The sequence below is a fragment of the Balaenoptera borealis genome (assembly GCF_965194805.1).
Source record: "Balaenoptera borealis genome assembly, chromosome: 20".
In the NCBI taxonomy this organism is placed as follows: domain Eukaryota; kingdom Metazoa; phylum Chordata; class Mammalia; order Artiodactyla; family Balaenopteridae; genus Balaenoptera; species Balaenoptera borealis.
In genome coordinates, this window is record NC_138879.1 from 21,213,707 (window position 1) to 21,238,193 (window position 24,487).

A 24,487-nucleotide genomic window follows, 5' to 3' on the forward strand; every position below is an offset into this window, starting at 1 on the left:
CCTCCTAGATGGATGGCATCCTTCCTTAATCATTTTTGTATCCCCAACACCCAGCAGGCAGTAAGCATTTAGTAAATGTTTAATGCAGAAATGAATTAATGAATAAATATAGTTAATCAGTCTTTGATAAAGAACAGATACTAATGATACGAAATTAGGATTTATCTCCTATATATGTCTCCCCAGTTCTGTATAAACAGACCTTGGGAAAAGATCCCACTTCAATCATTTTGCTTGTTGGAGCTACTCTAGATTTAAGTTAGCCCTGAAATCTGACTTTGGCTCTGTTTTGGGTAGATGCTTGATAAAAACAGGTTATCAAATGAATCTTGAACAAATAGACATATACCTCTGGGAACAAGATCAGAAATATAGAAGACAAGGAGGTAGTTTATTGAATGTCAAATATTATACAATATGGCTAAGGTAGATGGAACCAGAAACCGAACACTACAACTCTAAAACACAAGGGATAAAAAGGTGAAAGTCATGTTGACAGAGCCCCAAATCCACACCGAGAAAGGATCATAGTAATTGCAAACAGAGAAAAGGCCTCCTAGGGAATTCCCTGGCGGTCTAGTGGTTAGGACTCTGCGCTTCCACTGCAGGAGGAACAGGTTCGATCCCTGGCTGGGGAACTAAGATCCTGCAAGCTGTGCAGCACAGCCAAAAAAGAAAAAAAAAGAAAAGGACTCCAAAATCTTTTCATTAATTTAGCCACCATGGCAATCCTGCAGAAGTGGAGAATACAGGTGACAATTCAGGCACAGAACAGGCAGTGGTCTCAGAGGTTTCTTCCTGACTCCAGCAGGCTTCAGTCCTAGAGGGATTTGCTCTGTGTTGAAAACAGGCAGTAGAAGACAAGCCCTCTATCTATAGGCCTCATAGCAATGCCAAGACTCAGAAGTTTAGAACTGGATACTACCCGGTGTTGGCAAAGGTATAGGAAAATGGGAGCTACCAAGTACCACAGGGGCTGGAAGAGCACAGCTTGGTTCAGTCTTTCTAAAGGACAATTTAATAACATGTCTCAAACAGCAAAATTCCAGTCCTAGGAATTTATACTAAGGAAGTCATTGGGGATGTGGGCAAATATTTAGCTATCAAGATAATACTACAGGGACTTCCCTAGTGGCACAGTGAATAAGACTCTGCACTTCCAATGCAGGGGGCCTGGGTTCGATCCCTGGTGAGGGAACTAGATCCCACATGCATGCCGCAAATAAGAGTTTGCACGCCACAACTAAGGAGCCCGTGTGCTGCAACTAAGGAGCCAGCGAGCTGCAACTAAGGAGCCCGCCTGCTGCAACTAAGACCCAGTGCAACCAAATAAATAAATAATTTTTTTTTAAAAAGATAATAATACAGTGCTGTACATGATAGCAAACTGTGTCTCTTGCCCTGAAACCCTCATATTCAGCAATAGGTTGAATAAATCATGGTGTACACAAGGAAAGAATACTATATAGTAGTTAAAAATAAATTCATTGGGGGCTTCCCTGGTGGCGCAGTGGTTGAGAATCTGCCTGATAATGCAGGGGACACGGGTTCGAGCCCTGGTCTGGGAAGATCCCACATGCTGCGGAGCAACTAGGCCCGTGAGCCACAGCTACTGAGCCTGCGCGTCTGGAGCCTGTGCTCCGCAGCAAGAGAGGCCACGATAGTGAGAGGCCCGCGCACCGCGATGAAGAGTGGCCCCGCTTGCCGCAACTAGAGAAAGCCCTCGCACAGAAACGAAGACCCAACACAGCCAAAAATAAATAAATAAATAAATTTTTAAAAATAAATAAATAAATAAATTCATTGAAGAAAATTTAGTGACATAGTAAAAACAATGTAAGTATGTAGAGTATCATCTGAATGTTTTTTAAAGATAAGGTATACACACACACACACCCCCCTGTGTACAATAGGAAGAAGAAAGAATATATACCAATAAGTTAATAGTAATGACTTTTAATGCATAGAATTTAATTTTAAAAATAATTAATACAAGTTCATGGTATAAAATTCAAGGCACAAAAGGATATTCAGAGAAAAGTAAGGCTTCCTCCTTCTCCTTCTCCCAATCATCTATTTCCCCACCTGAAGGCAACAACTATTACCTATCTTTTGTATATCATACCAGAGATAAATGTTAAAATTTACCGAACCAATCTTTTTTTATCTTTTTTTTAAAAATTTTTGGCTGCGTCGGGTCTTAGTTGGGGCATGCAGGATCTTTCATTATGGCAAGTGGGCTCTCTAGCTGTGGTGCGCAAGCTCAGTAGTAGTGGCGCACAGGCTTAGTTGCCCTGCGGCATGTGGGATCTTAGTTCCCCGACAGGGATGGAACCCGTGCCCCTGCAGTGGAAGGACGGAGTCTTAACCACTGGACCGTCAGGGATGATTTTTATTTATCTGTATTTTCTAAGTTTTTTATGATGCACATATACAATATTATAAGACTATCGGCTTTTCTCAGTTTTATCTAATCTGGCATTTCAGGAAGTTCAGAAAAAAATGTCATTTTTTGCTAGCAGCTGAAGGTGTATTTAAGGTTTAGGTGAGAAAAAGAAGTCATGGCAGGATGATTCAAGGTGGTCCAGGTATCTCCATTTTAAGAATGTGCATATTATAGTTCAGAGATGATAAGTAAATTGCCTAGAGTAACACAGCCAGGTACAGAACTCTCACCAGTATTACCACCAGCAACCACTGTGTCCATATTCTAAAAAAATAAGTTGAGGGTCTTCTCTGGTGGTCCAGTGGTTAAGATTTAAGACTCTGCACTCCCAATGCAGGGGGCCCGGGTTCGATCCCTGGTCAGGGAACTAGATCCCACATGCTGCAACGAAAAAAATCCCACATGGCACAACTAAAGACCTGGCGCAGCGGGAGGAAGGAAGGGAGGAAGGGAGGAAGGAAGGAAGGAAGGAAGGAAGGAAGGAAGGAAGGAAGGAAGGAAGGAAGGAAGGAAGGAAGGAAGGAAGGAGGGGAGAAAAAAAAGCTGAATGAGCCTGAAGTTTTGAATATGAGAACTTAGAAAATTTTGGTGCCACTCCTACAACATAAAAATTAGGAGACAGAGCCAGGTTCTGTGAGGAATATGATGTTAATTTTTAGATGCTGTGGTAGAGAATGCTTTTTCTAGGAGACTATTCTGCCTGGAGTACTGAAATATTCATGTTACCAAATGTTGTAGATATGACAAAGCTGTTACCCCCCCTCACAAGTCACCAAAATATTGGATATTGACCACTAGGAAAAGAAGTAAAATTGTGTACTTTTTTAAAGAAAAAAGATGACTTACAGGCACTGAAGAACAAATAACTATACGATTTAAAAAGAAAAAACAAAAAGAAGTATCCACCGAACAGTCAAAGGCTAGATAGTGTCTAACAGGAAGAGAACTCTGTAGGTGTCAATTTGGTACTGAGAAGAAGCACACCCCTCTATTTGATACAGTAGTGCTTTCATATATGTTTTTGCTATAGGGCAAATGGGTTTTGAAGGTTTCACTTATTCATTAAATTCAGTATTTAGTGTTCTGCAGTGAGCATGTTGGTACGTACATGTGTGTATGTGTGTATGAAATAGAAGGTAACGTGTTCCATCTCGGTGCTTACAATCCAATTTGAGGAGACAAGGTCCCACACACAACTGTTATACCGTTAATTCTAAGAGGTGATATAAGCAAATGTAAGAATGAGGGATGCATAGCACTGAGAACACCACACACACATCCCCATGTGCTTTTTACCTGAGTGGTTAAGATATCGCTCTGAGAGGACAGCCCCAAACAGTCTTCAGAGAGGCTTGTTTCACTCTCATACTCGGATGCTGCTTCACCTTAAATGATAATAAAAATAGAGATTCAGTTGTAAAAACAGACAGCCAATAAATACTCCAACTTGCAGTACCTGTTTCTTCTCATTGACAGGACAAACTTCACTTTCATGTCACACAAAATGATTATACTCTTTGCTTGGGGACACCGGATTTCCTCTTAGGGATCGTAAGGATGAAAACCAGAAGCAAGTCCACCAATAATTAGGGCATTAAATCTCATTCAAATAGAAAAGATGTTCTAGCTGAGTAAAGGACTTTTGAGGAAAAGCACCTTGGGAAGAACATATTTAAAGTTTAAGAAGCAGTTACTTTCATTGTACTTGGAAACTCGTAAAATGTGCTCCCCCAAAGGCATAAACATTTAGTTCATTTCTATAAAATAGACGGGGGCAAACACAAAAACCTGGTTCCAATACCTATGTCTGAATCCACACTCTGCTCTTCTTGGCGATTATCCTCTTCCAAGCCAGTTTCCCTTTCGTCATCATCTGAAACCAATTCCTTGTCACTCAGAACTTCCTGGTTTTCAGACTGATGCCACACTTGTTTGGAAAGAGGATCAAACATCAAGAAAGGATCCTGGGTGTTTGTATTAGCGGTCAAGTCTTGCACTGCACTGCACCGTGAAGAAAATAAGCTATTAGAATATCTCGCTTCCTCATGAAGGTTATGTTCCTGGGATGCCTTTGCCGATGTCACCTGGTCACTGCAGTCATTTAAGCTATTCTTCAATGATATTAGGTTCTCCTCTGTTTCCTTAGATAGACCCTCTGTGGCAACAGCATTATGTCTGGTAGATGGAGACAGTGTATTGGTTACTTTACCAAGTAAGTGTTGGAAGCAGGGAAGCTCTTCATCCTCACTAGACACATTCTCTTCTGAGGACTCAGCCCCTCTTTCGTGACCCTGAGCCAAACATGTATGATGGGCTAAAGGGCCAGGGCTCCTTCTGAATTCTCCTTTTTGGACACTTTTGCTAAAAACAGCAGATCTTTCCTTAATGTCACTTTCAGCAAAGTTGCTATTTTCCTTTATTTTGTCATCATTTAACAAGTCATCAGGTGTCTCAGAACAAACCTGAGAAGCATGGCTTCTTCCCATAGGTTGTTCTAGGTTATCTGAAATTAGACGTGGGGAGAAATCTGCATTAACAGCCTGAAGTGTGCCTTCATTTTCTCCTTGCCTTTTTATTTCAGGAAGTTGACAGTTACTTACAGGAAGACTTTGCTTATAGACTTCGGGTTGCATAAGACCTAATCTGAGCAAAGCACTTAATTTAGGTCCTCTGTTTCTATCTAGTTTTGCTTGAATGTTTTCACCACTGGAACCTACTTCATTAATACTAGAGCCTACTTCATTAGTACTGGAACCTACTTCATTAATACTGCTTGAGCTGACTTCTTTAAAAGTGCTTTCTCGAATGTTATTTTGGCTAATTGTGTTCACTGTACTTTGAATGATGCTCTCGTTTTCCATTGCTCTTTCAGGTGACATTACAGGTTCCTCAAACATTTCCTCTGACAGGTTTTTCTTACATATAGTTTTAACAGATGACCTGATGGGAGAAAGTGATGGTATAAGATATGGGTTTTGTGAAATCCCATGTTTATTTGCAATAACGAGCTCAGTTTTGTTGCCTCTGAACTGTGATGACTGACAAAGCCTAGTTACTCTTTTTGGGCTACGTTTGGCATGATCGCTCAGCTTCTTATCTTTTTGACCAGCCACAGGGAAGTCCACAGTTGTATTAATTGCCCGCACATGCTTGATTTTAGACTCACTCTTTCCCTGATTTTCTTCTTTTTGTCTGCATTCAGGAGGGACTCTTGGACTTTGTTCCCTTAAGGACCCAGAGTGGGCACAGACTGCTGCACATTCCTTTTCTGGATTTGAAAACAGAGCAAACGTCTGACGCTTTGAAACCTTGAACATATTCTGCAAATACTGTGTATCAAGTTCACTCTCTTCCATTTCTATGCTCCCCTCCTGAATGTGGTTAATGTCATGTCCCAGTGGATCCTGAAAGTCCTCTGTGTCGTTTCTAATATCTTTAGAACAACCATGGATAAGTTCCTTGGGGCTTTCAATTGCTGCACACAGACTCACATGTTGATTTGGTGCTGTCTTTGCCTTCCCTAGGGTGTCAGCTTCCAGTAATGAGATACTATCCTGAGTGCCATAATCAGTATCAGGTACCAAGGAAATACTGGTACTCTCTACAGATCTTTCAATTTGCAAACCTTTTCCTCCACTTAATGTCAGATCTTTGGGGTCTTTGGTACTATTCGACACTTGAATTTTTCCTAGGTTCTCCTCTCTTTGAAGGCTAGGATTAACAAACTCTTGAAGTTTATTAGAACTAGAACAGTGAGTAAAAAAACCAGGTATGTTTGTTAAATTTAGTTCTGGATAAGTGTCACTGGCAAGTCTTTTATTTATTTGTTCGTGTGGCTTGTTACTCTTCTTGGCTCCAGTTGTAGGTGCTTTATCTCCCATGAATTGAAGCTTTTTGCCGTGCCTGACTGGCATTTGGCTGGAATGTTTTTTCTTCATCTCTTCACTGCTAGAACAACTATCAATTTGTAGTTCAGTATGATTAGGTGGGCTTGGGTTTCTACTGACTACTAGTTCAAGTGCATGAATCTTCCTGGTAGAGGACTTCCTCCTCAGCCTATTTTTAGGTGCTTTTGAACTATGGATATTCAATTCTAGTTCCGTATTGCCTATACTGCTGCTTATAGGTTCAGGCTTAGTTCTGAAAGCAGATTGTTTTTCCAATGACTCTGTTAGGTTAGCATTTTTCTCTTTCTGAACATAATCACCTTTCATTTCAGTCTCAGGACCATTACTAGTAACATGCATCCCATGACCATTCTGCTCTGTTTGGTCAGTTCCCTCAGTTATTTTTTCAGGAGTCTTTGGAATAACTGCCAAATCGACTTTCTTGATAAAATCCTCAGGATGAAGGCCTGATGTACTTCTCCTTTTACGCTTTAGTTTATTTGTGAGGGGGCGCTCTTGTGTTATCTGAGGTTCTACAGTAGATGCTCCTATAATTAGATGTTCAGCTATGTGGCTCAAGTTAGGGAGGCTTGCCTTCCTCCGATAGGTTTTCCCAAATATTTTATCTTCAATATTACTCTCTACTGGTTTGGAGTGGACTCTTTCACTTTCACGTATTAAAGCACCATGAGGATCACTGGCCATTAAGTCTATTTTCTCTGAAGAACCCAAATATCCATCAACTTCCTTTGGAACTTCCACTGCACAAGCTACTTCAGTGTTTGATTCAAATCCCCCATCACGTGAGTCGTTAGAAGTTAACATTTCATCACTTCTGGAAAACCATTCATTAACTTTCTGTATGCTACTATTCACTGTTATCCAAGGAAACTCTTGGGAATCTCTAGGACTGTCAGAGCATGCAGGTTTCTGCTTATTCAGTTCTTTTCTCCCATATAGGGGATCAGCATTCAGAACTACCTTTTTCTCTGTACTGGGAGTCTGCCTATCATTACATGTGTCCTTACTTTCAGCCCATCTGCTCTGTTGGCTCTTTGCTAAGACAGGCTCTTTGCTTTTATTACAGAATTCAGCCTTTTCTACATTCATTCTGTCTTTAGTGAGTAATAAACTGCTGTTTTCATGTTGTAATGAGCTGGCATGAGTATCTGTGCCACATGGCTCCACATGCAAGTTTGAAACAGAAATACCCTGATACTTTTCTGGATGCTTCTCAGTTTCATGCTTCTCAGTGGTGGTCAAATCTTTATTACTGAATTGATGATGTTCAGCCTTTGTTATGTCCTTCTCAGAAAACTCACAAGCAGCTGGAAAAAACAAAAAACAAAAAAACCAAGGTCAAGAGGCAAGAGAAATGGGAACATATTGTATATGTATAACTGATTCACTTTGTTATAAAGCAGAAGCTAACACACCATTGTAAGGCAATTATACTTCAATAAAGATGTTTAAAAAAAAAAAAAAAAAACCAAGGTGCTTAAAAACTGAATTATTATGAAAAAAATATGTACTTAATACAACTTAGTTGAGGGGGAATGAAGGAACTGGCTATTCTTAGAGACACCTCCACTATCAAGTATACTGAAGATGTAGCTCATACTCCTTTGCTTAATTCCTATTTATCTAGATTCTCATTATTTCCACTCAAAATACTTAGAATTTTAATTTCAGAATTCTCCCTACTCATAAACCATACCTCCTATTTCGCTAAACTCTAACAGTGAATTAAAAGCACAGTTTGAGACTCACAGACATGGAGAACAGACGTGGTTGCTAAGGGGGAGGGAAGGTGGAGGAGAGATGAAGGGGGAGTTTGGGGTTAGCAGATGCAAACTAGTATATATAGAATGGATAAATAATAAGATCCTACTGTATAGCACAGGGAACTATATTCAATATCCTGTGATAAACCATAATGGAAAATAATATTACAAAACATGTATATATATGTAAAACTGAATCACTTTGCTGTACAGCAGAAATTAACACAATATTGTAAATCAACTCTACTTCAATCAAAAAAAAAAAGTACAGTTTGGGCATCAGACATATAGTGCTCTGTTCTATCTTCAGACTCATACTCCCTCTATCTAAATACCAGTATGCAAAGTATGAAATAAAAACACAGCAGTTAAAAGTAAAGGCAACAACCAATTACATAGGGTACTATTATAACCATATCAGTCTAGTGCCATTGTCAGGCTGTACCATGACATCTGAGAAAGAACGATATTCTAACTCTGCCAAGAAATGTTGTGAATTATAAACGTCCCAAATGGTTCTTCAGAATAATCTAATTACAGTACCGCATCTACCTATTCTTTCTTTAGTGCCTGTTAAGTTGGAAGACTTGCCATTACCCTTTTTTGCAGGATTCAAACTGGCTTCAGCCTTGGCTCCTTGAGGGGTGATTTCTAACAATTCATGGTCTCCTACACTATAGGGAAAAGACAGAAGCCTTAGTGAGAAACAGTAGTTTATATGCGCACATAGTTGTCACATGATCAAGTATTTTAGCTCCTCTAGGTAGGGTTGCAATAAGGGTGATCAATTTGATTTACTTTTTGAAATCTGCGCTCTCCTTTGGTAACTTCTATTCAAAATGAAATGGTCAAAGACTGAGAACATACAGTCACAAAAATCACAGCAGTAGTATAGAACATTGCTTTATGAACATACAAATGAGAACTAAAATTTAAATGATGGCCAAATAATAGCTAAAAGATAGTAAAGAGAAAACCAACAAAACTTAAAATATATCTTAATGAGAATACAAGCACAAAGTTATCTAAACAAAGGGAGCACTGGGATGGAACAGACATTCCAATAGAATGCAAAAGCACACCACTTTGCAGCACTGCCTTCTGTGCTTCTTTTCAGGCTAAAAACCATTTTCTCCCAATTGAGAGATCAGGAAAAAGTCATTTGCAAACAAAATCTGATTGGCAATGACACCATCACAGATCTTAGGGTCAAGCAATAATTCCTAAGGAAAGCAATTTGACAACCCGGTTGGGGGCTGCTTATAGATTATGGTTTAATTTAGGTAGACAAAGTTTGAGTTACAGACGGAATAAAGGAACAAAGGAAGGAAAGAATTGAAAACTGAGTACTCTAATGTTTTCAACAGCCACAATTATCACTGAGTCAACACTACCATACACGAGGAACTAAGCTAGGGCACAACCATCTGCTGGAAGTAAGTCTGTGCATAGTTCTACTGTTACTTTAAACTCTTTCAAACTCTTTACTAAGAAACCAACCAATGAAGCAAAAAGGGTATTTTCTAGACTTCCCTGGTGGCGCAGTGGTTAAGAATCCGCCTGCCAATGCAAGGGACACGGGTTCGAGCCCTGGTCCGGGAAGATCCCACATGCCGCGGAGCAGCTAAGCCCGTGTGCCACAACTGTTGAGCCTGTGCTCTAGAGCCCGCGAGCCACAACTACTGAACCCATATGCCACAACCACTGAAGCCCGCGCACCTAGAGCCTGTGCTCTGCAACAAGAGAAGCCACCGCCATGAGAAGCCTGCGCACTGCACTGAAGAGTAGCCCCCGCTCGCAGCAACTAGAGAAAGTCCGCGCGCAGCAACGAAGAACCAACGCAACCAAAAATAAATAAATAAATAAATAAATAAATATTTTTAAAAAGGATATTTTCTCAGCTATAAAATGAGGAGATTAAAGTAGATGGTCTTTAAGGTCTATTCCTATGCCATGATTCTAACCTAAAGAAATACCAATCCTTAATATTAACTAGATACAAAAATGCCAGCTTCATAGAAAAAGGCTCTCTTTGACTCACCTGCAATAACTGGCCTTATTAACTGTATCTTCAGAAGAATCAGATCCTAAAAAAATTCCCCAAATACCCCCAAATAACAAATCAATAAAAGGATTTTTATTGAAAGGGTTAAACTCAAAAAATACACTTGTTGCAAAACATATCTTCAAGAAATATTTACTGAGCACCCACTACATGGCAGGCACAATGATACATATGTCAGGCAATACAGAGAAGTGGTCATAAGCACAGGTTTGAATCACAGCTCTGTCACTTACTAGCTTTACGACCTTGGCAAAATTTCTTAACCTCTCTGTGCCTTAATTCCCTCATCTGTAAAATAAGTATAATAGTAGTAATCACCTCAGGTTTGTCATGCATCTTAAATGAGTTACACAAGTAAAACACACCAGTGTGTACAGTACAGTAGGTGCTCCTAAATATTCTCTATTACAATTATTTTGATTATTTTTATGAGGCAATACCTGTTGTCTAGGAACTTATGGTCTTAAAAGGGGAAAAGACACAAGAAATTTCGAAAGAATCTGATAAGTACTATGGCAAACATTAGTGCTTGGGAGCTCAAAGGAGGGCCGTTCTTTCCAATTATAAATATACTCTAAACGATAAGACATAGAGAGACCTGTTTGAACTGAGCTCAGCTGTTCTTAAAAGTCTTTCTAGTCTAGTACAAGTTATCTTAGATCCCTCCAAATGCTGTAGCCCACTCATCACATTCTTTCTTAGCCCTACTCTCCACATTTCCAAAGTATATTTACACATACTTATAACCAGACATCCTTTCTTTTGCTGTCTTTACAAAGTAAGGTTCTTTAAGGTGAGACCTGCATCTTTTACATTATTTATAACACACCATAAGGCTAGTAAAATTATTTTATTTTCACTTCCCAGAGCTCCCTGCCACTGTATAAATTGTGACCAAGGTTTTTGGTAAAACTCTTAGACAAGGAATCCAGCAACTATTATTCTAAACTTACAAAATCTGAGACTCTTACCCAATTCAATGTAGACAGACTTTTTCTGAGGTTGTATCTGCTGCTTTGTCCTCAGAGATCTCACAATTCCAAGGTTAGAGAGCTGGACACTAAGACTGGTTTCCTGCTAAGCAGTAAAGAATGATCAACAAATTGTTGGCCAGTTCTGTGCTTTTTTTTTCTTAACAGAAACTCAAAGCCATGGACAAAACAAATAGACCATTATCAATTAGCTAACATTTATGACACCTCAAAAAAACACTTCGCAAACTACACACCAGAATGTATGAGTTTTGTGTGCTTTGAATACTTTTCCCCTCTCTCTGTTGTTCTAAATTTTTCTAAACTAAATATGTATTATCTGTGTAATATTTTTAAAGATAAGGAAAGCATTTTTTTTCTTTTTGGTTTTTTTTTTCATTGTCTTTCTTTTTTAATTAATTAATTAATTAATTAATTTATTTATTTATTTATTTTTGGCTGCATTGGGTCTTTGCTGTGCGCGGGCTTTCTCTAGCTGTGGTGAGCGGGGGCCACTCTTCGCTGTGGTGCGCTGGCTCTTCATTGCAGTGGCTTCTCTTGTTGCGGAGCACAGGCTCCAGACGCGCAGACTCAGTAGTTGTGGCTCACTGGCTTAGTTGCTCCGCGGCATGTGGGATCTTCCCGGACCAGGGCTCGGATTCATGTCCCCTGCATTAACAGGCAGACTCATACCCACTGCCCCACTGCGCCACCAGGGAAACCAGAGAACTATTATTTTTAAGATCTTCATTATTCATTCACATATGAATAACAACAGCGCAAATCTCTGCATTTTCTTTGACAATTACACTTTTAACTTGAAGCAATTTTCAAATGTTAAAAACCAATTTTTTTTTTCCAGGCAACTTTTCAGAGGCAATAAAATAGAAGATAATTCCTTGTCCCTGGAGAACTGCCATAAGATGGTTATTTTAAAAACTAGCAAGCTGACCATCAGTGTCCTTGTGGCTATCTTAGACAGATATGAACCAAAATATGTTCATCAGAATGAACAAAGCACTAAAACCGGGGACCTTCTCTCGTCTCCTTTAACTCTTGTTTGGCCACTTAATTTACCATCTTCCCTTGTTTACTGACTTTTTATGTAAATCCATAAGCATCTAGCACACTCACCAATTCCAACTGCTCAATAAAGAGATGTTATCAGAATACACAAAAATGGCCTTACCAAGGTAGGATTTTCAGGTACACTCTGTCGAAGTCTTTTGGCCCGGTTTCGGTAGCCCATACTTTGAATGATAGAAACTTCCTCCTTCAGATGCTCAGGAGAGTTATTTTCCTTTTTTGAAAAGTTATAACTGTTTGCAACTGTGAATTACAAAGGAAAACATTATTTTTGCTGTTAGAAAAAAATGTATTAATTGTAAGCAAAGAACCAAGAGAAAGCCTGTGTATGCTCTTTGTTGTACAATATTAAAACAATGCATTAAAGGTTGCCTATACTTTTTTAAAAAATGAACTTCAGAAGTTCTACTCCTAGGAAATGAACACACAGACCAAAGTTATTTCTACTCTTTTTTTTCCCACCTTAATACTAACAAATTTGCCTATTAATACCATATTTCACTGAAACTAAGATACCAGTGATATAAAATGCACCATTATTTTCTGTACCACTAAGAAAGAAAACACTAAATTAAACAATGACACACCATTGATGGTAAATTGCTCCCAATTTTGGAGATGTGCAAATAAAAAACGTGCATCTTAGGATGGATAAAATAAGGTGTGAGACCAGTGGGAATGATTTAAAAAATAGATTACAGATAAAGAGCTAAAGTTAACCTAGACCAAAAGGTCTTATCACCTATTCATATAAGATAATTCCACAAACTTCCATTTTAATAGATGGCCACTTGAGCATTGGCCCCTGGGGTTATGCAACACTTACTCTGCAATCCTGTGTCAAGCTCAAAAGCATGAATGACCTTCAATAGCTCTTCAACAAGCTGACTAAATCTTGTACTTTCTTGTAGGCTTCTGAAAGTAAATTGTTTGAAAGACACACTTAGCAAGTGATTACCAACTTTTTAAGGACACTAAAATAAGGAAAGACATGTAAACAAATAAAAAAAGAAGTAGCAACAGTTAAAAAAAAAAACTATATGAAAAGAACAGAGCTATTAGTGACATTACACTAATCAAAACATCATTGACAGCAGAATAAAACCACATAGCAGTATTGATTGTTTTTATAATTTTTTTTGGCCATTCAAACTTACCAAAAGCCTATAACTATCTAAAATAATAGTACTTTGAATCCACAGTAGATATAAATCCACTGCATAGAGAACTTATTATTCTTAACATCTGAATCCCATCCACCCAAACTGCCACTTCTAGCTCTCAGGGATTTCTGCCAAATGATGATTACATTATTTCAAAATCATAGATAGATAACAATGTCCAAAGAGAGATTTTGGTTTAGGACAGTTGTAGGACAACATACTTTATTTATTCATTTACATATCTGAGTGACTACTATGTGTCAAACATTGGAAAAACAGTGTTGACTGAGACAGACAAAGCCAGTGCCCCAATAGAGCTTACATCCTGGCCAGAGGGACACACAATATATAAATGCATTGCATATGTGTGTGTGTAAATAAGTAGAAATATACGCAAGGAAGAAAAATAAAAGCAGGATCAGGACAATGGGGGCAGGGTGGTACAGTCCTATATTAGATAAGACTGCAAGTTCTGCAAGACTGCATCATTTAGAAGGATTAGAAAAAGGCAATGAATTGCTAGTACCTGTATAAGGCAGATGTACTTTAAAATTTTCAGAAAAATGACTTTAGAAATAATTTACCCTGTCAGCTAAACACCCTTTTTTATATATTTTTCTACTGATGAGTGGTTTGATAGGAATACCAGCTATGTTATTATGGAATTTCTACTTTTTCCTGTTGTTGTCACTTCCAACCCCCCAACTACCCAAATTATATACCTTCTGGTTATATCATTCTTACACAAAGGACACTGTGAAGGCCCTTTCTTCTGGTTGAGAAGTTTCAGCATACAAAATCTATAAATTTTAAAGAATGAAAAGAACAACTCAAGTTACATTTTTTTTTTTTGCAGAGAGAATATTCAAAAAGCAAATAGCCATGAAAAGATAATCTCACAACTGTCCTTAAGAGCCATTTTAAAGGTAATGGCAGGTGAATTAAAACCAATGGCCTTTAATTGTTTTTAGATGCTGCATAATCAGAAAACAAACTATATAAGCAAAGATCTATGAAAACTGAACTTACACGCATATGGCTTACTGTTATGATCAAATAAAACATTAAAAGTTAATATGGTGTATTTAATGATATACTCATAATTATTTCATGCTGCATAATCAGACAAAAATGGTAAGTAGTTCAAGTAAAATGATTATAATTAGTTTAAAAACTCAGCACCTCAATACAGAAGTTACAGTAATCAAGACAGCATGGTACTAGCATAAGGATAAACATATACATAGATGGAATAGAATGAGAGTACAAACATACATCTATGTTATTGTTGATTTTTAACAATAGCACCAAGACAATTAAATGGAAAAGGAACAATCTTATCAACAAATAGTGCTGGGACAGCTAGATATCCACATGCAAAAAAATGAAGATAGACTCCTACCTCACACAATACAGAAAAATTAACTCAAAATGGATCACAGAACTAAATGTAAGAACTAAAACTATAAATGTTTGTGACCATGGGTTAAGCAATGATTTCATAAATAAATAAATGGCAAAAACACAAGCGACCAAAGAAAAAATGGGTACGCTAGACTACATCAAACTTAAAAACTTCGGTGCTACAAATAATACTATGAAGAAGGTGAAGGGACAATCCACAGAATGAGAGAAAATATCTGCTAATCATATATCTGATAAGGGACTTGTATCCAGAATATATGAAGAACTCTTAAAATTCAATAAAAAAAGAAATAACCCAATTAAAAAATGGGCAGAGGATATGAAGAACTATTTTTTCCAAAGGAGATATACAAATGGCCAATAAGCACATGAAAAGATGCTCGATATCATTAGTCATTAGGAAAAAGGAAATCAAAGCCACAATGAGATGCCACTTTATGCCCACTACGATGGCCCTAATTAAAAAGACAGATAATAATAAGTATTGGCGAAGATGTGGAGCAACTGAAATCCTCATTCATTGCTGGTGGAAATATAAAACAACGCAGTCACTTCAGAAAACTGTTTGGCAGTTCCTCAAGATGTTAAACAAAGAGTTACCATAAGACTCTGCAGTTCTACTCCTAGGTTTCTTTCCAGGGGAAATGAAAACATAAGCCCACATAAAACTTGTACACAGGACTTCCCTGGTGGCACAGTGGTTGAGAATCCGCCTGCCAATGCAGGGGACATGGGTTTGAGCCCTGGTCCAGGAAGATCCCACATGCCACAGAGCAACTAAGCCTGTGCGCCACAACTACTGAGCCTGTGCTCTAGAGCCCGCGAGCCACAACTACTGAGCCCGCATGCCACAACTACTGAAGCCCGTGCGCCTAGAGCCCGTGCTCCGCAACGAGAAGCCACCGCAATGAGAAGCCCGTGCACCGTAACGAAGAGTAGCCCCCCGCTCACCACAACTAGAGAAAGCCCGCGCACAGCAATGAAGACCCAACGCAGCCATAAATAAATAAATAAATAAAATAAAAAACAAAACAAAACAAAACAAAAACCCCTCAAGGCTGGAAGAAATCATGCTCCTTTTTATATTCACAATGCCCAACAGAGTATCTGCCATAATCAAGCTGCTCACTAGACATCTAAGGAATGAAGGAGGCTCACTCAGGGTTTTAGAATGGCTTTGGATAAAGAACAATTTTGTTGTTTGTCTCAGACGCTGAATATGGCTAAGAAGACTTGAAGATCATATGCAACATGTTCAGAGTCAGCTTCCTTTTTTTTTTAAAAAAAGATTTTAACATTTATTTATTTAGGCTGCGCTGGGTCTTAGCTGCAGCATGCAGGCTTCTTAGTCGCAGCATGCGGGCTTCTTAGCTGCAGCATGCTGACTCTTAGTTGTGGCATGCAGACTCTTAGTTCTGGAATGCATGAAGGATTCTAGTTCCCCAACCAGGGATCGAACCCCGGCCCCCTGCATTGGGAGCACAGAGTTTTACCCACTGAACCACCAGGGACGTCCTGAGTCAGCTTCCTTAAGAAAGGAAAATACTGCTCCCATTGGCTGGTGGTGTCCATAAAGATCAACGTTCCCTTAGGAAGAAGACAAAAGAAGACTCAAAAGAGAGGTGGAACGGAAAAAAGTGAAGAGAGCAGAAGTAGCTGTGGTGATGATTATTAAAAGCAGTGATTCACTGATACAACCAATATTTACTACATGTCCAGTATTGTTCTAGATGCAAGAAATTCAGTGGAAAAGGAAAACAAAATCCCTGCTATTATAAAGGACATAGTATTATGGCGAGGGAGGTGACTGGGGAAGGGAGTAGAGAGAAGATACCGACATTGAAGAGAGCCAGGAAAGAAGATTTAGGGAGCTGAAAAGGCAGTGGGAATGGTGAGCCAGCAGACACTTAGAGAGCACTTTTTACTGGCCAGGTCCTTTAGCATGCATTGCTCTCTCTCAGTCTACACAACCCTAAAGTATTATCTTCATTTTACAGTAGAGACTTGTCCCAGATCATACAGTAATCAAGTAAATGGTAAAGGTGATACTGGATCTAGGATTGAACTGTAGCAAAGCCCATGGTTTTTCCACCAGAGAAAGTAAATGTAGGTAGGTTTGGTCAAGGAGACCCAGGGGTCCTTCTTCACTTATATAGTTGCTTGAACTACCACGTTGCACTTGACAACAATTCTATAGTTTAGGGGACAGGGGTATCAAAAAGCTACCTGCTTTGTATATAAAGCCCATTTAAACATTTATTTATTTATTTGGTGATATTGGGTCTTAGTTGTGGCATGGGGGATCTTCGTTGCCGTGTGCGGGACCTCTGTTGTGGCATGTGGTATCTTTAGTTGTGGCATGCGGGAGGCATGCGGGATCTAGTTCCCCGACCAGGAATCAAACCTCGGCCCCCTGCACTGGGAGCGCAGAGTCCTAACCACTGGACCCAGAGAAGTCCCATAAAGCCCATTTAAAGAGCCACAAAATAGAGGCTACCACTCCTTGAGAAGATGCAAATACTACCTGCACTCTACCATAATGGCTCTAGGAGGCATCAATGCATCACACTGGCAAATGGCACAATTCAACAATTCAGAGTAGAGGTAGGGAGGTAATTCCCTAAACATAGTACTGCAGAATACAGCAGCTAAGATATTGCATGATAAGTCAAGCTATAGATGTTGCAGCCTGTACAATAATTACATAAGTAACACAGGAGAACCAGATACGTAGAAATCAACCAAGATATTATGAGTTCCAATCTTTCTTTATGCTAGAAAAAGAACAGACTCATAAAGGTTATTAAACTCAAAAGAGAAAATGAACTTGTACATGACTTGAAAAGACTGAGCTAAGGAAAATATTGACAGATCAACAGAACAGTGGCATGTCTTTCAGGGCTCAGAAGAATTTATTAAACTCTGTTTTAGAGCCCTGGGGAATCTATGTGATGCACTAATTAAATGAAAACACATATACAAGTTCTACATAAGGTTCTTAGTGAAAAGGTCTAAGACAAGTTTTGGGATTCTTGGGTTTCTAAAGCCCAATGGTTAAGGAAAGGCAATACATTTTTTTTTTTTTTTAAAGTATGACCCTATTTCTTTTTTTTTTTTTAATTAATTAATTAATTTATTTATTTATGGCTGTGTTGTGTCTTCGTTTCTGTGCGAGGGCTTTCTCTAGTTGTGGCAAGCGGGGGCCACTCTTCATCGCGGTGCGCGGGTCTCTCACTATCGCGGCCTCTCTTGTTGCAGAGCACAGGCTGCAGACGCGCAGGCTCAGTAATTGTGGCTCACAGGCCCAGTTGCTCCGTGGCATGTGGGATCTTCCCAGACCAGGGCTCGAACCCGTGTCCCCTGCATTGGCAGGCGGACTCCCAACCACTGCGCCACCAGGGAAGCCCGGCAATACATTTTTAAAGAAAACGCAGTATGTTTTCTAAAGGGCAGCTACAGCTCTTTAAGAAAACGCTGATGGAGAATAGTAAAATCACACTGCCACAAACAAATTTGGGGGACTTTTCAGAGTACTCATTTTTGAGCACATCTACACCCTGAACAGTTTAACAAGTTATGGAAACTCATCTAATTTTGAGTTGCTTGTCCAAGTCTATCCTGGAAGGAAGCAATGAATTAATAGTTCTAAGTATAGGCAAAATAAAGGCAAGCTAACTTTTGGCTACCTTCAGTTATATTGGGTGCCCTGGCTTACTATCAACAGAGCTAAGATAATGGACAAATACGGTCCCTTGTTAAAGGAAATAAAGACCCTGAGAGCTCCACAGCTTAGCGTCTCAGCATCCACTTATGTTGCTGGTCCCACCAAACCTTGTCAGTTTGTATAAATAAGGCTCTGTTTTCTTTTCTTTTTTTTAAAATTTTATTTATTTTTGGCTGTGTTGGGTCTTTGTTGCTGTGCACAGGCTTTCTCTAGTTGTGGCAAGCGGGGGCTACTCTTCGTTGCGGTGCACGGGCTTCTCACTGCGGTGGCTTCTCTTGTTGCGGAGCACGGGCTCTAGGCGCGCGGGCTTCAGTAATTGTGGCACATGGGCTCAGTAGTTGTGGCGCATGGGCTTAGTTGCTCCATGGCATGTAGGATCTTCCCAGACCAGGGCTCAAACCCATGTCCCCTGCATTGGCAGGCGGATTCTTAACCACCGCGCCACCAGGGAAGTCCAAGGCTCTGTTTTCTTTTTTTTTTGGCTGCGTTGGGTCTTTGTTGCTGTGCACGAGCTTCCTCTAGTTGTGGTGAGCGGGGGCTACTCTTTGTTGTGGTGCGTGGGCTTCACATTGCGGTGGCTTCTCTTGTTGCAGAGCACGGGCTCTAGGCACACGGGCTTCAGTAGTTGTGGCACGCAGGCTCAGTAGTTGTGGCATGCAGGCTCAGTAGCTGTGGCTCACAGGCTCTAGAGCACAGGCTCAGTAGCTGTGGCGCACGGGCTTAGTTGCTCCGCGGCATGTGGGATCTTCCCAGACCAGGGCTCAAACCCGTGTCCCCTGCATTGGCAGGAGGATTCTTAACCACTGCGCCACCAGGGAAGTCCTAAGGCTCTGTTTTTTTGATCAAACCTCTGGTTTGTACTTTAGTTCCAACAATTAAGAAGCTATCTTTTTTTCTTTTTTTAAATTTTTATTGGAGTAGAGTTGATTTACAATGTTGTGTTAGTTTCAGGTGTACAGTAAAGTGAATCAGTTATACATATACATATAGCCACTCTTTTTTAGATTCTTTTCCCATACAGGCCATTACAGAGTATTGAGTAGAGTTCCCTGTGCTATACAGTAGGTCCTTATTAGTTATCTATTTTATATATAGTAGTGTGTATATGTCAAGCCCAATCTTCCAACTTATCCCTCCCCCACCTAGAAGCTATCTTGAGCTCTTCATCTGGGAGATTCTGCCTAGGTTCCTTGCCCAGTATCCCAGTCCCCTGAGTCAAGGCTCTTGTCTCCTAGGGATGAGAATCTACCACTAACCCTCAGCCTCCTATGGCTGGGTCCCTGCTACTTTTCTTCCCTTGTAACTACCACCTTGAACTTCTCATTTCTGCTGCTAGACTCCTGAGAGACTATGTTCAATCTACTTGCTAGATTATCCATCTCTTGCCTATTTCTAGACCTCTGACATACCAACCTATTACTAGATTACAGAATTCCCTGGTGTCATGATCTAATGTATCCAGCCATGAAATGTCCCCGACACTGACTCACCACTTATCTGGATCTCCTCAGTTAACTGACCCCAAGACTTGCCTTACTTGGTCTATCTGGTCTTTAAACCTCAGACTTCCTTGGTCTAGTCCCTTTTAGTATCCTCCATATAAGTGTATAGAAAGGTTATCATTCCAGAGCACTGCTTCTCAAACTTTAATGTGCATAAGAATCTCCTGGGGATCTTGTTAAAATGCAGATTCTGATTCAGCAGGTTTGGGGTAGGGCTGAGATTCTAGGAAGTCCCCATGTGATGTGGTTGCTACAGACCCAGACCCATGAGTCCCACTTTGAGTAGTTAGTTTCTAGAGCTGTGTTGTCCAATACAGCTGCCACATGTGGCTATTGAGCACTTGAAATATGGCTAGTCCGAACTAAAATGTACTGTAAGTATGGAAAAACACAAGCTTTCAGAGACTTACTACAAAAAAAGAATGTCAAATATATCATTAATATTTTTATATTATATTTTGAAATGATAAAATTTTAGCCATAATTGGGCTAAAAATATATAACTATATTAATTTCACCTTTTAAAAAAACCTTTTGGTAATGTGGCTACTAGAAAATTTAAGTTAGATTTATATGGCTCAGATTATATCTCTTTGGACAATGTGGTCTAGATCTTTCAAAAAGTATTACACATTTCATCTGTTGTTTGGAAACTGCAAGCTAATGCATGAATGGCCTAAGTAATATCTTCTAAACTGGTACCATTGTACTTTTTGTATATCTCATGAAAGATTTCAGAACTACAGTCTTACTCTGGTCAATAAAGCTGCGTTATTGTTAGCAATTAGAGTCCACCTTGAGAAAATACAATTAATGCTTGGGGGTATTTTTCTGAGCTTTCTTATCATATAGATCAAGGTGTTATTCAGACTATAAAGGTATTACAGAAGATATTTCATGAAAAAGTTGATCTATCACACAGGCATTATACTAAACTTTTAATTCTAACATATCACTTAAAATATGGCTGGCTATTCTGCTTTTCCTATCCTCCATATTAGAAATTGCAAGCCTTTTTCACTCTCCTCCAGTTGCCAACTTTAACCTTCTCAATCTCAACAGATGTCTTTACCTCCAACTTCACTGAATAACAACTATTTCTCTTTCTAGCATCCATTTTCTAGTTCCAATCCCTCTGCCTCCTCTTGGATCTTTCTCTCTTGCAAATATCATCTCCCCTCTGAGGGCTCCTTCCTTTTGTAATACAACTCCTCTATATATATGAAAAGTTAGTTTCTTTGTCCTGAAGATATTCTTTCTTCTCTTCATACCTTTGCTCATATTATTTCCTCTGCCTGTAAAACTGCCTTCTTCCACAAGCTCTCAAAGTAATGAATGTTCATAATTTAATCTCTTCTTTACACACTATAATACCGTATATTCATTATTCAAGGTGATGGGAAAGCATACAGTACATTTCAGAAAGATTCTTGTCAAGAAACAGTGAAAGTCCCGGCATTTAAAAGGTTAGCCTTCAGCTATCTGTAACCTTTTAAATAGTGGGACTTCAAAATTTTGCTTTATAAAGGTATTGATCTACAAAGAAAATGGCCCTATACCACAGACAGTTTGAGAAGCTTCCCTCTAGAGGTCACAAAACTAAAAATTCTTGAAGGAGAGTTAAAGCTGTGCTGCCATGACACCTGACCAGGGAGAAGGGCCTGAAGAATGAGAAGGGAACTGTTGGGAACAGATCTAGGCCAGTGGGGTGACCTGGAAAAGGGGTGAGAGACAGTGGAAATGGGCTCTAGATCCTTGTTGGGACAGACAAATAGCAAGAAGGTAAAATTCAGAGGAAGGAAGGGGCTGGCCAGCTGGCAGACTTGTGCTCAGAGGATATCCCTCCAAAGGGAACAGGTTTCCTCCAGCTTCAGCCAGCCCTCACTATCCTTAATGCAGAAGCTTTTCACGTTTTTTAGGTTACAGAAACGTTCCGAGCTGATAAAAATTATGAACTGTCTTCCCAGAAAACTGCACAGGCCCATAGTTTTTAATACAATTGAACTTAAAATTCAATATAATTCTAGGAAATTCATGAAAACCATTCATGAATCCCAAGTTACAAACACTTGAATCTAAACATTCCTTAGAGGATACATAAGAAATTGATAATTGTGGTTTTTTTCTGGGGAGGGAAGGGAGAGGCAGGGGTTTGAGGTAGGAGGGAAAAATACTTTGCATCATATATGCTAGTAAACTCATTACCATTGACATGGCTTGTCTTTTCAATTAAAAAAGAACAAAATGCTTAAAAAGAAATAAGTTGGCATTCAGGGCAAGCTTCAATCATAGCTTAACATCAAGGAAAGGAGAAAACCCCCTGTTCCACAAAATTACCTACCAAACTTTTTCTGAAATTCTTCCATCAAGAAACATATCCATTTCAAAGGGCAAGATCCTTAAAAATGTAAATATAACTTGAATCATTGGTATGAATAAATTTCAGCCTAAATATAAACTGATATCAGGTCCTTTCCTATTTTCACAAGGATTATGAAGCAGGCAAACACTGAACCTTAGAGGGCAGAGAGCAGAAGGACATGCAGAAATGAACAGAAAGGAGAAACTGGGACAGCTGAAACGCAATTTGCTTATTGCGTAACTGCTTGCAATCTGCTTTCACCCATGGACACAAAAAACAAACAGCTGTTCAAAGTGATTTCATATCCCACTAGATAAATATGCCAATATTTTACCACAAACTATGGCTACAAAAACTTATGATTCTTTTTCACATAATTGAAGAAGCTAAAGCTTTAATAAAGCTAGGTGTTTCCTGTGTTATGAAGGATAAGCACAAAAGCTAATAATGGAGCCACATAAAACATTCAAACTTACTTGCAAAATATGTGATCACACTTTGTGGAAACAGGCTCTTTGATCAACTCCAGACTAGAAGGGTAGGGAAAAAAAAGAAAAAGAAATGAGGTTCAATAATTCATTTAAAAATAAATGAATTCTTAATAAAGAAGTTCAACTTTAAGCTGCTATAACTGAGTCAAAGTAAGGCTTTAAGTTCATTCAATAAATATTTATTAAATGTCTGCTGTACTAGGAACCAAAAATACAGCAGAGAATATGATCCTTACCCTCACTGAGCTTTCAGACATCAAAACAGAATATATCATTCTTTTTTATATTCTATGTTATCTTTAGCATTCAAAAAATTAGCTGATATTATTTCATATTAGTTTTCACTGATACATTTTTTGAGCTATCATTGTGGGTGCACATCCTATATGTTAACTAAACTTTAAGCTCCACAAAGACAAAAACTTCTTGTATTTCTTTTGAATTCTCTCATAGCACTTTTTTGGCATGTGATTGCCTTTTTATTTTTTATTTCTTAATATGGAAGGATTCAAGCATTTACACAAATAAAACAGTAAAATGAACTCCATGTACCATAACCCAATTTCAGCAATTATCAGCTCACAGCCAATCTTATTTCATCCATACCAAAATCCACTCAAAGCCAAGATTATTTTAAAGTAAATCCCAGGGGATTTCCCTGGTGGTCCCGGGGGTAAGACTCCACAATCCCAATGCAGGAGGCCCACGTTCAATCCCTGGTGGGGGAACTAGATCCCACATGCATGCCGCAACTAAGAAGCCTGCACGCCGCGACTAAGAACCTGCATGCCGCAACTAAAAAGATCCCGCATGCCACAACGAAGATCCCACGTGCCGCAACTAAGCCCCGACGCAGCCAAAATAAATAAAATAAATAAATATGTTTTAAAATCCCAGTTGTCATAGCATTTCATCTATATTTCAGAATATATCTTTCAAAGATAAAGACTTTTTTAGTTTAACCATGAAACCATTATTACTCCTAAAAAATAATTTCCCTAGTATCATCTAATATACAACTGATGTTCCAATTTCCCTCACTGTCTCATAAAAACTTAATAATTAAATTCATTTAAATCAGGATCCAAATAAGATCCACACATTGCATTTGGTTGATATATCTCAAGTCTCTTTTACAGATTTCTCCTCTTTTTTTACCTCGTCATTTATTTAAAAAACTAGGTCATTTGACCTCTAGAATTTCCCACATTCTGGATTTTGCTGATTATAACCCTATGATGTGGTTTAACTTGTCCCTCTAACCTCTATTTCCTGTAAACTAGACCTACAGGCTCAATCAAAATTGGGTTCAATTTTTTGGCAAGAACACTTTACAGATGGGTCTGTGTACTTTTATTACATCACTTCAGGAGGTACATGATGTTTGGTTTGTGATTACTTTGTAAGAACAGTGTAATAAGTACTCACTGAAGAAAATTTAGAAAATAATAAACTTAGAAAAATATTAAAATCCCCAGAAAAGAAAATACATCACTCAAATTCTCATGCCTACCCATCTAACCACAAAATCTCAAGGCCCTCCTGAGATTAATTCATTTACTAATATAACAAGTATTTATT

General features: G+C 39.0%; 1 protein-coding gene across 8 annotated transcripts in view; it reads right to left on the reverse strand.

The window, feature by feature from the left end:
- BRCA1 (BRCA1 DNA repair associated) overlaps window positions 1–24,487 on the reverse strand; it is a 59,650-nt gene that overhangs the window by 27,375 nt on the left and 7,788 nt on the right. For 2 of the 8 annotated variants that reach the window (XM_082372842.1, XM_082372840.1), the window contains exons 3-11: window positions 22,892–22,945; window positions 14,125–14,202; window positions 13,066–13,154; window positions 12,343–12,482; window positions 11,154–11,256; window positions 10,159–10,204; window positions 8,715–8,791; window positions 7,545–7,661; window positions 3,743–3,831 (exon numbers count right to left, since the gene is read on the reverse strand). In XM_082372842.1, coding sequence (XP_082228968.1) covers window positions 3,743–3,831; window positions 7,545–7,661; window positions 8,715–8,791; window positions 10,159–10,204; window positions 11,154–11,256; window positions 12,343–12,482; window positions 13,066–13,154; window positions 14,125–14,202; window positions 22,892–22,945 — 793 coding nt within the window. Of the gene's footprint in view, window positions 1–3,742; window positions 3,832–4,247; window positions 7,662–8,714; window positions 8,792–10,158; window positions 10,205–11,153; window positions 11,260–12,342; window positions 12,483–13,065; window positions 13,155–14,124; window positions 14,203–22,891; window positions 22,946–24,487 lie in introns of all 8 variants that reach the window. The other 6 variants (XM_082372841.1, XM_082372839.1, XM_082372837.1 and 3 more) reach the window with 4 other exon arrangements.